The sequence below is a fragment of the Geotrypetes seraphini genome, chromosome 10 (genome assembly GCF_902459505.1).
Source record: "Geotrypetes seraphini chromosome 10, aGeoSer1.1, whole genome shotgun sequence".
Taxonomy (NCBI): Eukaryota; Metazoa; Chordata; class Amphibia; order Gymnophiona; family Dermophiidae; genus Geotrypetes; species Geotrypetes seraphini.
The window spans coordinates 29,687,757-29,704,719 of record NC_047093.1 but is presented as its reverse complement, the minus strand read 5'-3'; the positions used below and the strand labels follow the sequence as shown (position 1 = coordinate 29,704,719).

The window sequence follows — 16,963 nt, the reverse complement described above, 5'->3', positions numbered from 1 at the left end:
GGCAAAATAAATCATTCTGTACCGTTAATCGGCTCTGGCAGAAAACGTCGATAACCTCTGGGCGCAGCTGGTCGTGGTTTTTATCCAAGAACTTGTGGACCTGTGAAAGGCAAGTTCTACCTTAATTATATGAATCTGTAGCAAACTCTTTACCTGAGACATCTACCAGCTCTGCCTTAGACTGGTGGACTTAGAGTTTACCTGGTAAGTGACTGGACCTGCATAGTGCTGCACCGTGAAGACGGGTAACGGCAGCCGGGGCTTGGCATACCATGGGCTGTTTCCATGGTGATAATGGCACTTCTGCAGGAAGGTGTGATCCGTGGCCTAAGGGAGAAAGAAAGTCAATGATAAATATCAAGAGGGGGAGCATCCCACTTTTCTATCGTTTCTTTTTGCTCTTTTCTTTTCCCTATTCTTTCAGCCCAGTTTTCATCCCCCGCTTTAATCCATATTACTATTGAGATATTGTAAACTGCTCTGACATTTTAATGATGGGCGGTGTATCAAATTTAAATAAACTTGGAAACATGTAATTTTATGATCATGTACCTCAGGGCTGCCCAAGTCCGGTCCTCGAGATCTCCTGCCAGGCCAGGTTTTCTAGATATCCACAATGAACATGCATGAGAGAGATTTGCATACCAAGAAGGCAGTGCAGGCAAATCTCTCTCATGCATATATCCAGAAAACCTGGCCTGCCAGTAGATCTCGAGGACCGGACTTGGACAGCCCTGGTGTACCTAGTCTATAAAGAACATAAGAATAGCCTTACTAGGTTAGACCAATGGTCCAGCTAGACTAATATCCCGTCTTCACGGAGGCCAGTCCAGGTCACAAGTACATGGCAAAAACCCAAATAGTCGCAGCATTCCATGCCACCGATCCAGGGCAAGCAGTGGCTTCTGTCTCAACAGCAGACTATGGACTTTTCCTCCAGAAACTTATCCAAATCCTTCTTAAAACCAGCTACATTAACCGCTCTTACCACATCCTCTGGCAATGCGTTCCAGAGCTCAACTATTCTCCGAGTGAAAAAAATATTTCCTCTTATTGGTTTTAAAAGTATTTCCCTGTAACTTCGTCGAGTGTCCCCTAGTCTTCGTAAATCTTCATGCAGTAAATCGATCCACTTGTACCCGTTCTACTCCACTCAGGATATCTCCCCTCAGCCATCTCTTTTCCAAGAATATTTTCTTTCCTACAACATTAATATAACAAGTAATCATGCATCTAAATGCCTTTAGGATCCATCCAGTCTGTCCAACACAGTGGCCAGAGCTGTACCTGCTGCTTCATGCAGGTTACACCTCTCCGTGCCCTGGTTAATGTGTGAAGACATTAAGGCCATCTTTTACTAAGGTGAGCTAACCAATTAGCTAACGTGTGCATGTTAGTCTATGGACGTGTTAGTATTTAGTGTAGAGAATGACACGGGGAAAAATTCTGTCCCCGTCACCGCCCCGTCCCACCATCCTCTTCACCGCCCTGTCTCCGCCGTCCCCTTCACCGCCCCGTCCCCATCTCTGCCGTCCCCTTCACCGCCCCGTCACCGTACCCGCTGTCCCTTTCACCGCCCCGTCCCCGTCTTCAGCGTCTTCTCCTCTCCATCCCCCCACCCCCAGCACCCTTCACGCGGCCCAGCAGCTCCCTCCCGCCGGCCAGCCGTGCATTTCTCTCCCTCCCTCCCTCTTACCTTCTCTTGTGGCAAAACTGGCAACTTGTATAAGGCTATGCGCTGTATTACAGCCGGAGCCTTGAAGTCGCGTCGGGTTGCCTGCTAGAAAAGTCTCCTCCGATGTAACCGGAAACAGGAAATTGCGTCAGAGGAGATTTTTCCAGCAGGCAACGCGACGCAACTTCAAGGCTCCGGCTGTAATACAAGCTCATAGCCTTATTGAAATCGCCATTTTCAACAAGAAAAGGTAAGGGAAAAGGAGGGAGGGAGGGAGATGCATGGCCGGCGGGAGAGAAGGAGCTGCCAGACCAAATGCTCGTTCACCGCGCGTGCTAACCATTCACCGCTCCAGGGGGCGGTGAATGGCTTTGTCCCCGATCTCGCGGTGACCTTTTTTTTTTTGGTCACCATTTTGGCGGGTTACCCGCGGCTAGCCGCGGGTAACAACCACCATGTCATTCTCTAGTTTAGCGTGTGCTAATTTGATTAGCGCGTGCTAATTGGTTAGCGCACCTTAGTAAAAGAGGAGGTAAATGTTGCTTTGATGCCTTGCTTTTTTTTTTTTAATAGAGAGATCCTCTGCATTTATCTCGGAGCTTCCCAGACTGTAGGTCAGGACCCCACTGGAGTCACAAAACCCCTGTTTGGGGCCACATTATAAATGCAACATTATTTTGTGCTCTCATGGGGGTCACACCATTTTATTTGGTCACAATCATGAAGTCACGGCCCAAAAAAAAACAAACCGACCCCAAAACTTGACAAGTACTGGTTTCTCCCATTCGAATTTGAGTTTGGCCTTTGCTTTGGTCCTCATTGCCTTCCTCGGGGGGGTATTCCAGGCATTTACCACACTCTCCATGAAAAAGTATTTTCTGATGTTATTTATTTGTTGATATTAATATACCACTCATCAGTATAAGTCCTGCCCAGACTCTGCCCACAGGATGCTATTTACAGAATAGTGCTTAGGTAGAATGTTCATACATTGGTTTGGTTTGGTTTATTTATTTACTAGTCTTTAAGCCCGTAACATTAACGGGTACTAGAATAGATGTGTGTGTCTGTATTTCTTTCTTTCTCTCTCTCTCTCCTTGGCTGCTGTCTGTCTTTCTTTCTGTCTTTCTCTTTCCTCGGTTGTCCACCATCACCCCTTGCCTGCTGCCCCTGTCCAGCAGTAGGCCGGCTCCCTTCCTGTTACCTCCCCCACTGTCCAGCAGCACCTCTTCCCTGCTCCCCCTATCCGGCTGAGGCGCTGGAAGCATGGAAGAGGGGCTGCTACTATTCCTTTGCATCCCCTTGCTGCTGGGCGGCGGCAGCGCCCTGAACCTGCACTTTTCGGGCCTCGAGGCCAAAGTGACGCTCAACCTCTCGCTGGGGGTGGACTGGACTTAATGAAATTCGCAGTCGACCCGATCTCCTCATCTGGCACAACCTGCACCTGCGAGCCCCACTCTGGCTTCCTGCAGGGGACGTGCAGCAGGGCGCCACCAACCTGGTCACTTCCCTCTTGCTTTCGGGGGGCTGCCGCAAGCCGCTTCAAGCCGGCACACGTGCCGCAAACTGTGTCCTTCCATGGCCGTATTCTATTTGCCAAATAGAATATTTGCCAAATAGAATACGGCCACGGAAGGACACAGCACGCTGCAGGGATCACAAAACCCTAAGTGTGCATGCACACTTAGGGTTTTATTATAGAGGATATCTTGCCCTTACCCAGGGATGTTTACAAACTTACCTACAAAAATACAAAATTACGTACAAAAATACATACACGATTCACAATAAATAAACCCACAAAACAGAGCAAAAGATACAAACAATAAAATAAATAGGCAACCAGCACCTCACTGCCATCATCTCTTCATTAACCACACAGTCTCATACTCTGTATTTCATGTAGCAAAAAAAAAAAAAAAAGCCTTTTCAGCAGTTTTTCAAAATTATGTATGTTCTGTTGTCGACAAATGTACTCAGGGAGATTGTTCCATTCCCTAGGCCCTATACAATGGAAGATACTATCCATTAGGCTGAACTAGGGTTGCCAGATTTCCTTTATAAAAAAGAGGATACCTTGTCCCAGCCCGTTCTGCTCCCAAATCCACCCCATTCCACCTCCATCTCCCTCATTCTTGTCCCGTCCCCCCCCCCCCCGCCTCCACACAAACCTCCCATGCTCGGGACAGCATAGGTGCATGCATGGTCATCGATGTGATGGAATAACCTCCCTGCCCCTCTGCTGAACCTAGGCTCATTCCAATTATTCCGAAAGCATCTGAAAACCTGGCTTTTCTCCAAAACGTAAAGCTATCTATTTAAAATGTAAAGCTAGCTATCCTCTTCATAACCTCTAATTTCTTATTATGTCCTTCCCTCATTTATTGATTTACCTGTAAACCGTGCCGAGCTCTCTCTTTATGGATATGATGCGCTATACAAACTTAAGGTTTAGTTTAGTTTCTCTTCCTCTCTTTCTTTTTTCTCTCTCCCCCTCTCTCTTTTTTTCTCTCTCTCTTCCTCTCTTTTTTTCTTTCTCTCTATTCCCCTCTCTTTTTTCTTTCTCTCTATTACTCTCTCTCTCTCCTTTTTTTTGTCTTTCTCTTCCTCTCTCTTCTTTTTTTCCCTCTCTTCTTTGTTTTCTCTCTTTCTCATTCTCATTAAAAGGCATCATGTATGCAGGTAAATTAGGGAAATCCCTTTTCTTCAAATTCACTGAGCTTTGGAACAACCTCCCTGCCCCGCTGCAGAACTTAGGCTCATTCCATTTATTCCGAAAGCATCTGAAAACCTGGCTTTTCTCCAAAACATAAAGCTATCTATTTAATATGTAAAGCTAGCTATCCTCTTCATAACCTCTAATTTCTTATTGTGTCCTTCCCTCATTTATTGAATTACCTGTAAACCGTGCCGAGCTCTATCTTTATGGATATGATGTGCTATACAAACTTAAGGTTTAGTTTAGTTTCTATTCCTCTCTCTTTTTTTTCCTCTCTCTTCCTCTCTTTTTTTCTCTCTATTCCTCTCTCTTGCAAAAAGCAAATTCGATCATGTTTCCCCACTTCTGTCAAAACTTCACTGGCTTCCGGTGATTTCTAGGATTCACTGTAAATGTACCTGCCTAATTTTCAAGATCCTACATGGCATTCTTCCTCCCCTAATCCCACTATCCTGGAATTCTTCGAGACCTGACACTACCAGATCCGCCCACAAACTCAAACTATCTTTCTCCTCGTTAAAAGGCATCATGTATGCAGGTAAATTAGGGAAATCCCTTTTCTTCAAATTCACTGAGCTTTGGAATAACCTCCCTGCCCCGCTGCAGAACCTAGGCTCATTCCAATTATTCCGAAAGCATCTGAAAACCTGGCTTTTCTCCAAAACGTAAAGCTATCTATTTAAAATGTAAAGCTAGCTATCCTCTTCATAACCTCTAATTCTTATTATGTCCTTTCCTCATTTATTGAATTACCTGTAAACCGTGCCGAGCTCTATCTTTATGGAGATGATGCGCTATACAAACTTAAGGTTTGGTTTAGTTTAGTTTCTCTTCCTTTCTCTCTTTTTTTCTCTCTCTCTTCCTCTCTTTATTTCTCTCTTCCTCTCTTTTTTTTCTCTCTATTCCTCTCTCTCTCTCTTTATTTCTCTCTCTCTCTCTCTTTCCTTTTTTTCTCTCTCTCTCTTCCTCTCTTTTTTTCTCTCTCTCTTCCTCTCTTTTTCCTCTCTCTCTTCTTCTTTTTTCCCTCTCTCTTCTTTTTTTCTCTCTTTCTCTTTCTCAATCTCATTAAAAGGCATCATGTATGCAGGTAAATTAGGGAAATCCCTTTTCTTCAAATTCACTGAGCTTTGGAATAACCTCCCTGCCCCGCTGCGGAACTTAGGCTCATTCCAATTATTCCCAAAGCATCTGAAAACCTGGCTTTTCTCCAAAACATAAAGCTATCTATTTAATATGTAAAGCTAGCTATCCTCTTCATAACCTCTAATTTCTTATTATGTTCTTCCCTCATTTATTGAATTACCTGTAAACTGTGCCGAGCTCTATCTTTATGGAGATGATGCGCTATACAAACTTAAAGTTTGGTTTAGTTTAGTCATTGCGTCAACATTTGCACATGCACAGTCACCCTCCAGATGCGGCCCTGAGGTCGGGGACTTCCAAAACCTGGACAATCTGCCGGGGTGATGGACAGTCCTCTAAAGAGAGGACATGTTCAGGTTTTCTCGGATGTCTTGTAGCCCTAGGCTGAACGTTTTTGGCTTTTAGATGTTAGCATCCAATTTATAGAATTACTCCCTCGTTGCATATCCGACATACATAGATATTTCCCTGGATCAGTCCTGAACAGTCCTCGAAGTCCACAACCCAGCCTGATTTTCAGGATTTCCACAATGAATATGTATGACAGGGGTGCTAAACATTGGTCCTCGAGGTCTGCAATCCAGTTGGGTTTCAGGAATTCCACAAAGAATATGCATGAGATCTATTTGCATACAATGGAGGCAGTGCACGCAAGCAGATCTCATGCATATTCATTGGGGAAATCATGAAAAATTGACTGGGTTGTGGACCTCCAGGACCAACATTGAGAACCCCTGATGTATAAGATCTATTTGCATTCAATGGAAGCAGTGCCTCACAAGCCATTCCTCAAGGGAAGCCCAGGACATCCTTAATAAATATAGACTCGCCATATGAAGAAGCTATTGTCTACACGTTTCAAAATAACTTTAATTATAATTTACCTTCACTTCAATAAATACACAAAATATCCAACTCACAAAATTATACATACATCACTTGACAGCCCCCACATTTACCCCATTCAGATAATGTTCACCATATCAATATACAGTATAAGCGGATAGCGTAGTGGTTTTAAGAAAGGTTTGGACAAATTCCTGGAGGAAAAGTCCATAGTCTGTTATTAAGACATGGGGGAAGCCTCTGCTTGCTCTGGATCGGTAGCATGGAATGTTGCTACTCGTTGGGATTCTAGAATCTTGTTACTCTTTGGGATTCCGGAATGTTGCTATTCTTTGAGATTCTGTATGGAATGTTGCTACTCCTTGGGTTTTGGCCAGGTACTAGTGACCTGGATTGGCCACCGTGAGAACGGGCTACTGGGCTTGATAGACCATTGGTCTGACCCAGTAAGGCTATTCTTTTGTTCAATGTCCATCACAAATCACTAGTTCATCAATAGCAGGTCTATCTTTGGTCGCTATAAATTACCCAGCCAGACAGTCAATGAATATCGACATTAACTGGCTATATCATGCAACACAGCCAGTGACCAGGCTAGCTGCTAAGTTGAATATTAGCTCTGAGCCAGTTAAGTGCTATTTAATTGGCCAGGAGCTGTTTCTGGCTGGTTAAATAGTGAGTGTAAAACAGTGTGAAGTTCTCTCAGGAGAACAATTTCTATATGAAAACGGTATCCTGCGATAGAGCCAAACAGCTTCTGCTCTCACTGATACCAGCGCTTAACCCTTCTTTTTAAATATTTGTTCTTGAAGAATTCATTAAGAGGCAACTTTTAAAAGATTCGTGGTTTGACTCTTACGGTGCTTTTGCATACAAGATGTCTAGGGATTGCTTTTTTTTTTTCTCCCTAGGGTGCATGTGCACCTTTAAGAAGAGGGCACACTATTAATGACATGTGTTGGACATGAAAATGACACAAAAATGTTATGGGCGCTTATCCCTAGTGTACGGAGTCCGTTAGAAAGTATCTCTTGACTTGTTCATACCTGGGGTAGCGAGCTCTGATCATCCAAAATACGTAAAATCCCATGGGGCTTTGCAGAGATCAGCTCTAGACAGGGTTCGTTATCCACCTTGGATAGGGGGATCCAGTTCAGCTTCTCTTGTGTATACTCTGCCTAGAAGGGGAGGAGATCAGAGTTCAAAACTCTAGCCACCAAAACAATCTATGATCAGATGTTTATACCACAGAAACAAAGACCATAAGGTTCATCTATGCTGCCCAATTTCATTTCCAGTGAAGCGCCATAATCTCCACTTCTTCACAAGTAGGGATCCTCTAAGTATATCCCATGCTCATCTATATTCTGATACTGTTTTGGTCGCCACAACCCACCGTGGAAAGCTACTCAATGCACCCACCACCTTTTCTGCAGAATTGCCTACCCCCTCACACTGTGATTTCTTGGTTTAGGCCAAGCTTTCCAGAGATTGCTAGGTAAGAACTCCACACAACTTGCTCAGTTGCCCCTAATTATAGTGTCATCTTAGACCCTGCTTGATCTCCAGTCATCTTCTCCCTCTCTCTCCCTCACCCTCACTCTTCTGATCAGTTCTATGCATGCTTGACATTCAGTAAACTGAGGTTATATCAGGCATCTAAATTCCAAATTCACTGGAGGAAAGTTTAAGCTTTGCTATGAGTTTTTCAGAGCCACAGAGAAGTTTCAGCCTGTTCCTCTAGGGCAGCTTTACTGCACGGTATACAAAAGGGCAGGAAGAATGAATATTCACTGGTAGAGAAATCGTCTTTCTGCTTTCAGAGAAGAACAAATGTTGGAAAGAACAAGGACAGACTATTTCATTGTTTTTTTCAAGCAGATCCCTAATGTCTCCAAGGCAGAGACCAACTAAGCTGGCTCTCTTTGTATGTACCCTATGGCCCCAAACCTCTTTATGTGCACTGCCTAACATCCCCTCTCTCTACCTCCTCCTGGGTGATGACAGTCTGGCGAAAGAACTGTTGCACGTATTCATTGGCAAAGTTAATGCAGAGCTGCTCCAAGCTGTTGACTCCTAAATCCTGCAGACATACAACACACATGTCAAGGTCATTAATGGTATTTACAGATGAGAAATGGGCATGGCAGAAAAGAATAAACATACTGTACATAGGTATGTGTATACAGTATATAATGTCCTGTACAAAGATGGGCACATAGATATACAGAGGATAATGTCATAACAAGGCCCCTCTTTGGGCGCCATTTTATGAAGAAATAACCATACATATGAGTTTATAAAATACTAGTGCCTACATTCAAAGTGTGGACCTTATGCCTGCCTCAAAGCAGGTATACATTTCAAAGCATACCTTGTGTGTATTCTTATAACCCATATACTTTTAGGCATGAACTAATTTTATACAAGCAGTTTTACCCATGAGATTAGTTTATAAAATTACCCCCACAGTGTGCAAATACACAGACACTGAATTACAACATTTTATATCTGGATAGATAGACAGACAAAGCAAAATGTAAAAGCAGTACAGCTAATGACCTCAAAGCCGTAGATATCAATAATGCCCAGGGAGGTGTCCATCTCTTTAGGGATTAGCCAGTCATTGATTCTATCCAGCAGCCAATCAAAAAGCAGAGAGTACAGAGCCTTGGAAATGCTGTCCCTTAATGAGAGGATGACCCAGTTATAATACAGACCACAGAGGCTATTCTATACAAGCTAAAAGGGAGGAGAAGGGCACTTCAGAGCTACCTGGCATCAATGGCACCTTCTACTGTCAAGGGGGAGGAAATCCGATCATACAGTGTCTCCTGAAAGAAAAAAAGAGAAACTAAATTATTATTTATATATGGGCCAATGGTCAAAGGTTACCCATAGAATCAAATTCTACCAAAAATCTTGCAATAAAAGTACCGCGGCAAGCTCAGAATAATGAGCATTCCTGGGTTCCCCTCCCACATCCCCAGACCCCCCCCAGACCTTTGGATTTTGAGCCAATCAGGGCCTTTGGCCCCTCCCACTGCATCCCACAATGCATTTGGCAGGGGGAAGCCCTGTCATTTGCAGCATGCGGCCCTGTAGGAAGGAGGGAATAGAATTCCCTCCTGCCTTTTTCTCATCCGAAGGTACGGAGGGTCCAGGGATGTGGGAGGGTGCCCAGAAATGCCTGGAGTGCTGAGAAAAAAGTTCAGTTCTTTTTGTCAGCTTGGTCAGGTAAATGGCAGCGTTGGAGAAAAGTGTGCAGAGAGAAAAGTTCACCATAGTTGGGCAAACGGCAGCATTTGGGGGTGCAGAGAGAAATGTTCAGCACGCGCTTCAGCATGGTCGTGAATACTAATGATAGGTATTACTCGTGATTTCATGGTATTCGCGAGGGCTGTACCACAAACCCTGCAAATATGAAAGTGAAAAATTATTTACAATTTTTTTTTGTATTTGTGGGCCGTCTTTGATCCTAACCCCCGCAAATATGGAGAGAAAAGTGTGTTTTTAAAAGACTGGACATACACACTGACTCATAGTGAATGGTGTGGAGTTCATGGTGAGCCGGGCTGAAGGGTCAGGTACTCACAGTGACTCGATGAGTGATAGCGTCCTGCAGCCGTTCCGCTGAGAGGTGGAGTAAACTGGCTACAATGCGGATTTCTGCATCACTGACGATGGTTGCCAGCTCATATGAATCTTTCTAAACAGAAAGAGACAAAATGGGTCTCAAAATATCCTCCCCACCTCTCACCAATTAACTATCAGGCCTCTGTCTAGCCTGCAGCCTCCAACATGATTTTGCTAATTAAACTCAACAGCACTGATGATTGCACATGGAATATTGCTATACCTTGGGTTTTAACCAGGTACTAGTGACCTGATTGGCCACCATGAGAATGAGCTACTGGGCTTGATGGATCATTGGTCTAACCCAGTATGGCTATTTTTATGTTCTTACGTGAGCCAAGTATAGGACAATTAAGTCATTGTAACATCACTAATGAGGTTGGCTCTGAGGCACTGTGAAATGAGGCATTATGACATCACAATCTCATCTCTGGAATGTTGCTCCAATTGGGGTTCCAGAATCCTACAATTCTTTGAGATGTTTGAATGTTGCTACTCTGAGTTTTGGCCAGGTACTAGTGACCTGGATTGGCCACCGTGAGAATGGGCTACTGGGCTTGATGGGCCATTAGTCTGACCCAGTAAGGCTATTCTTATGGTCTCTTTTACCAAGCAGAAGCGTGCTGATATTTTTGCTTTGCTTTGAAAATTTGGCAACGTCTGCACAGAGGAAAGCATGTGTGCACTTTTACGAATGCACCCACACAGGAAAGCAACTAAAGAGTGGTTGACATGAAGAGATGATTGGCTTCTGAGCTTGAGTGTCTAGAAAGGAGAAAGAGAAGGGGCACGCACCGTCATGCTTATCTAATATAATAAAGCCCTAAGCGTGCATGCGCACTCCCACCTGCGTGCTCCCATTTTCCGTGAGCTGTAGGGACCCGCAGGTAGGAGGAGTGCGCATGTGCGCGGCAGCACGGAGCCTGTTGGACGCAGCAGCTCTTGCAGTCTCAATGATCTGAACTGGCCAGGACGACGTCAGCGGGGGCCGGAACGGACTTTAATTGCTGCCTCCCAGGCTTCTCCTCCTGCTCCTGCTGGGCCCATGTAAAAAAAAAAACCAAAAAAACCAGAGCTCGCTTCGGGTCTGGCAAGGGCTGCGGGTCCCGAAACCTTCCCTTCTGATTCAAGCAGTGTCTGCAGCACTCTACACACGACTGAAGCAGCAGTGTGTAGAGTGCTGCAGCCGCTGCTGGAATCGGAAGGTTAGTCGGGACCATGGGAAGGGAAGGGGTGGGGGGCGGTAAGGGACTAAGGGAGCCGGCCAGACCGCGGGAAGGGAAAGGGGGGGTAGGGGAAACGCTGCTGCTGCACAGGGAAGTGGTGTGGGGGGAGAGAAATGGAGGGGGAGGGAATCCTGCTGTGGCTGCTGCACAGGGAAGTGGTGGGAGAGAAATGCTGCTGCATAGGAGGCAGGGAGAGAGACAGATAGATAGAAAAGAAGAAAGACACAGGGGTAGGGAGAGACACAGAAAGACAGACAGACAGCGGGAGGGAGAGAGAGACAGAAAAAAAGACACACAGACGTATATTCTAGCACCCGTTAATGTAACGGGCTAAAATACTAGTAGTCTAATAACCACCTTGGATGAATCTCTTCATAAAGGCGGTTAATAAATCCCAATAAATAAATAACATAGTCTAAACCAGTGTATTGCACGCTGTGTCGCAGCAAACCAGTGTGTAGGGTTACTAGACATCCGTATTTCCATGGACATGTCCTCTTTTTGAGGACATATCAGGGGGGAAAGGACGGCTTTTCAAAACCCGGCACTTTGTCTGGGTTTTGTACAGCTTCCCCCATAATTCGCCGAAGCCCTCCTGCCCAACCAGAGCAAGCAACGGGGGCGGGGCTAGGGTGGGATTAGGGGCAGGACTGGGGCGTAACGGGGCGGGAATGGGTGGACCTGGGGGCAGGTCTAGGGGGGGGTCCAGATTTTACGAATGTAAAATCTGGCAATCTTACCAGTGTGCCTCCTGAGATTTCAGGGGAGGAGGAGAGGTACCGGTGCTGGCTGATAGCCTTAAGGACGTGCCTCTCGCGAAGAGAGACACGTCCTGTAGGCAATCAGCCTGAGTCAGTGCCTCGCCTTCTCTCCGGCTGGCCCTTTTCCTTGCAGGTACCCCCCCCCCCCACTGTCGACGCAGGGCCCGTTTGAAGGGCCTTTGCACATGCGCGGACGTTGGCGTGATGATAGCACGCGTGTGTGTGACGTCATCACGGTGAAGTCGCAAACTTCCGGGTGTCTCGAGTCAGGGACGCTAGGTTTAGTGTGCCCCGGCTCGAGAAAGATTGCGAAACACTGGTCTAAACCATTCACAGATATTTGTGAGCTGCCTCCTTGCAAACTCAAAGCCAAAACCAATCCACTCCTAATTGCTCACAGCAATGGGGCTCATGGTGGCTTACCTCACAGGAGGTGAAGCAGATGTTACCCAGTTGCAGTATGGCAGCCAGCACAGCCCAGAGGAAAGTCACCTGACTATCTGAAAGCCCACTTCTGCACAGGGACTTCCTGAGGATCAAGAAGTCCCGATCATCCCTCTTTCTTGAAAGATCACATGCTCTGCCCTGGAACCAATGAGAACTTACATTTAGAATCTGCCTATACATCAGTCCACATTCACAGAAATGTCACATAACGCTCCCACTCTACATCGCATTTAAGCCAACCCCTTCCCCCCAATAAAGTCTTCTATTGCTTTGATTGCGTCACAGTCCAGTGTACCTTTTTCCGGGCTCCGCGCCTACGAAGTGACATCAGTAGGAAAGTCGACATGACGCAGGCAGCAAGTTCGTACTGTTGCTCTCGCCTGGAAAATTAAAAAGGTACGGGAGAAGGGAAGGGGGCGCGCATGGCAGTGGGGTTCGGAAAGGAGTAGGGGGTGGAGAAGAGGGCGGGGAAGAGGGTGCCATCGCCCCAGGCGCCACTTACTCTCGCTACGCTACTGGACTGAATATTACCACCAACCAGGTAACCCCCAGCTCTGCCCAGACTCTTGCCTCCAAATTGTCCTGGTATTACCGAGATGTACAGTGGCATTATCTGGGTAAGTGCCACTGACGATCCAGGTTTACTTTGGCCAGTGGTATTTAAGGGGGGGAGAGGAAGTTATCAATGTGAGCTACTGTTAAGATGGGTTATTTCGCCATAAATCAAACAATTTTAGCACAAACCCCCATTTTATGCAATGAGACCTAGTTACTAATAACCCTGTTTGCCAGTACATTAATATCATCCCCCTCAATCGTGTAGGAGCCTGTCAGCCCAGTTAAATCACGTTTGAATACTGACCTCTTTATAAGTTCCCCCTAAAAAGGGTAAAACCTAAAAATTACATGGCATTTCTATAAAAGTAACCCTCTACATCAGGGGTGTCAAAGTCCCTCCTTGAGGGCCGCAATCCAGTCGGGTTTTCAGGATTTCCCCCAATGAATATGCATGAGATCTATTTGCATGCACTGCTTTCATTGTATGCTAATAGATCTCATGCATATTCATTGGGGAAATCCTGAAAACCCGACCGGATTGCGGCCCTCGAGGAGGGACTTTGACACCCCTGCTCTAAATAAACCTACAGGCAGGTAAATTAAATGCATTCCTCATCCTACTTCAGTTTTAGAAAATTAGTAAAAACAAAATTATTTAATCGATTTGTAAGTTACGGTTTCACTGTTTTTACTTTCACATTGTATGTACGTACTGATGATTTTATATTGTGTTTTATTCCATGATTGTCCAGCACTTCTTTTTGTAAACCGCCTCAAACTATTATGGCTTTGGCGGTATATAAGAATAAAATTATTATTATTATTATTATTATTACTGCAGAAATTTAAAGTAAATCTTCCACCTATAAAAGATCTACCTTAAAAAAAATACATAGATTGCAAATTCTTCAAAATACCGCAATAAAAATAATCACTAAAGTAAAAAAAATTTGATCATGTAACTCCCCTTTTAAAGGAAAAGCATTGGTTACCTGTAAATCACAAAATCACATATAAAATAGCATTACTCACACACAAAATATTAATAAACAAAGCTCCTGCATTCTTAGAAAGATTTCTAATACTCTATATTCCCACAAAATCTTTAAGATCCAAAGAAAAATCTTTATTAGTAGTCCCCTCGCTAAAATTCATTTATTCAAGGAGAGATGTGATTTTTTTTTGTTACAGCCCCTCAAATTTGGAATTTGCTCCCAATCAACATAAGAGAAGAAAAATTACTTAATAAGTTTAAAAGTCTCCTAAAAAGCTGGCTTTTTAAGGACGGCTTTTAACTGATTCATTTAAATGTTATTATTTTACAGTGAACTAGGAGTACTGCTAAGTAAAAATTAAGTGGGTAACCTTCCCCAACCTCTTGTCTCATTACCTATCCCTTTTTATTTGTTTATGAATTGTATTTAATTCTTTTTTTTCTCCTCCCTTTTTCAAACGTATTATTTTATTAAAATAGTACTAATTGTCTTGGTTTTTATTTTTTATTTTAACCTAATTTTTAACTAAATGTAAATCGCACTGGATTTGGATTTTGCAATCAAATCAAATATTTAAAATAAACTTGAAATTTGAAATCAAGACTAAATCATAACAGAGACAAAGGCTAATTAAAAGTAGGCAGCTTTAACCTTCTTTCTAGCCAATGGTCTTGCCTCCAGTATATGTCTAAGGGCAACCAAATCCCCGCTACAGGTTCAGTGATATGAAAGCTCTACACCCTACTAAATTTAGCTGCTTTATAAGGTGACAATTTCACTTCTGGGAATATACTTGACTCTTAAGTTCACCATTTAGATCCCGCTAAAAATCTGCTCCTAAATTTGGCTTCCATCATCTAATCTCTTTCTTACATTTTTCTGTGCTGTTGGTATCCACATGTACCACGACAGCCAGCACTTCCTCAGCACTGTCTAAAATCTTCTCTAAGGATGCATGATGTCTGCCACATTTTCACCAGGCAGGCAAGTAAGTGGTCATTATTGCCAGAAAATGTGGGATGAGCGGTTGGTGTGGTTGGTTTTAAGGAAGGTTCGGACAGGTTCCTGGAGGAAAAGTCCATAGTCTGCTATTGAGACAGATGTGGGGGAGGCTACTGCTTGCCCTGGCATGGAATATTCCTACTGTTTGGGTTTCTGCCAGATACTTGTGACCTGGACTTTCCACTGTGTAGACAGGATACTGGGCTGGATGGATTATTGGTCTGACCCAATATGTCTAGTCTTATGTTTTCTACAGGGGTTCTCAAAACAGTACTTGGGGATCAAGGGTGTAGCCTAATTTTGTGTGGGCCTGGACTCAAGTTGGGTGGACAAAACAACCTGCCCCACAGGTGATCCAATCTCTCTCTCTCTTGCAGCCGGGCAATCCAATCTCTCCAGCCCCTCCCCCTTGCTGCCACTGCTGCTGCAGCATGCCTTTTAAAGAGCCAGTCTTCACCAGCAGTGAGTAGCATGACCGATGCACGCTGCTTGTGACAGCCCCACAGCCATCCTTCTGATATACTCTGCCTCTGCGGAAACAGGAAGTTGCATCAGAAGGCTGCAGGAAGTTGCATCAGTCACACTGCTCGCTGCCAGTGAACATTTGCTCTTTAAATGTATCCCCCACCAGCTACATCATAGGTGTGCTGCTACAGGGTGACCTAAGCCCAAGCTGGGCAAGTAAGGGCCCACCTGGATACACCCAGCCAATCAAATTTCCAGGTTACCCACAATGAATATGCATGAGATAGATTTGCATACAATGGAGGCAATACATGCAAATTTCTCTCATGCATATTCATTTCCTGAACATCTGACTGGCTGGCGTCCCAAAGACTGGGTCTGTATACTATGATTTGACAGATGTGAAAAAACCTCAGCTGGTTCAGAACTGCACGACCAGACATCGCACCTGGTTGAGGTAAAAGTAGTTCTCTGCATCTTGAAGGTAGAGCCCCTCCTTCTGTGCCATGGGAAGCCCAGCCAGGAGCTCATAGAACACATGGTAACTCCTTTCACCTCGAGCCTGCCGACAAAAAATAATCAAATTGCCACCAAAGTCAATGTACAACTGAAAAGTAGAACAGATTCTCATAAAATTAATTCATCGCCTTCAAAGAAATCCATTTTGGTGAAAAGAACACACCAGAAGCATAGAAACATAGAAACAAACGGCAGATAAGGGCCACGGCCCATCTAGTCTGCCCACCCTAATGACCCTCCCCTACCTTTGCCCAAGTCCGGTCCTTGAGATCTACTGGCAGGCCAGGTTTTCAGGATATCCACAATGAATATGCATGAGAGAGATTTGCCTGCACTGCCTTCTTGGTATGCAAATCTCTCTCATGCATATTCATTGTGGATATCCTGAAAACCTGGCCTGCCAGTAGATCTCAAGGACCGGACTTGGGCAGCCTTGCACTAGGTTATGAGAGCAGACTTTATACCCCACACACACGTACCTGAAATACAATGCGAGATTTTTCTAGAAGGTACTGAGAGATGGAGGTTCCAACCATGATGCCTCTAAGAGATTGAGGACAAAACAAGGTACATCAGATACACTGAGACAGAAAAATATAGAGAAGAGAAGGGCAAGGGAGACAGTAAACCAGGGACACAAGAGACAGATTGAAGATTTGTTCAAATAAGACCTTTTGAATGTGATATTCAGAGGCAGCGGCCCGTTCTTTATTTTATTTGTATATTCAGCAGTGTCAATATTCAGGCGATAGCTAGCACTGCCACTTATCCACTTGAGTCAGGCCTGTTATTTCACCAGCCTAACTTAACCCTTTACTTGGCAGATGGTGAAATGGCTGTTCTAAACTTGATGTTGAATGAGAGCAACAGTGCCAAGAAGGTTATCATGCCTCTGTACCGGGTCATGGTACGCCCTCACCTGGAATACTGCATCTATCACTGGTCGCCGTACATGAAAAAGGACACAGTAC

The 16,963-nt window shown here is 44.6% G+C and overlaps 1 protein-coding gene across 1 annotated transcript in view; it reads right to left on the bottom strand.

Moving 5' to 3' along the window:
- Positions 1-16,963, bottom strand: part of MYO15B (myosin XVB) — a 117,113-nt gene that overhangs the window by 69,512 nt on the left and 30,638 nt on the right. The window contains exons 9-18 of the mRNA XM_033960997.1: positions 16,472-16,535; positions 15,922-16,035; positions 12,430-12,591; positions 9,979-10,092; positions 9,159-9,217; positions 8,946-9,069; positions 8,371-8,466; positions 7,430-7,561; positions 202-327; positions 23-100 (exon numbers count right to left, since the gene is read on the bottom strand). Of these exons, the coding sequence (XP_033816888.1) occupies positions 23-100; positions 202-327; positions 7,430-7,561; positions 8,371-8,466; positions 8,946-9,069; positions 9,159-9,217; positions 9,979-10,092; positions 12,430-12,591; positions 15,922-16,035; positions 16,472-16,535 (1,069 nt within the window). The remainder of the gene's footprint in view (positions 1-22; positions 101-201; positions 328-7,429; positions 7,562-8,370; positions 8,467-8,945; positions 9,070-9,158; positions 9,218-9,978; positions 10,093-12,429; positions 12,592-15,921; positions 16,036-16,471; positions 16,536-16,963) is intronic.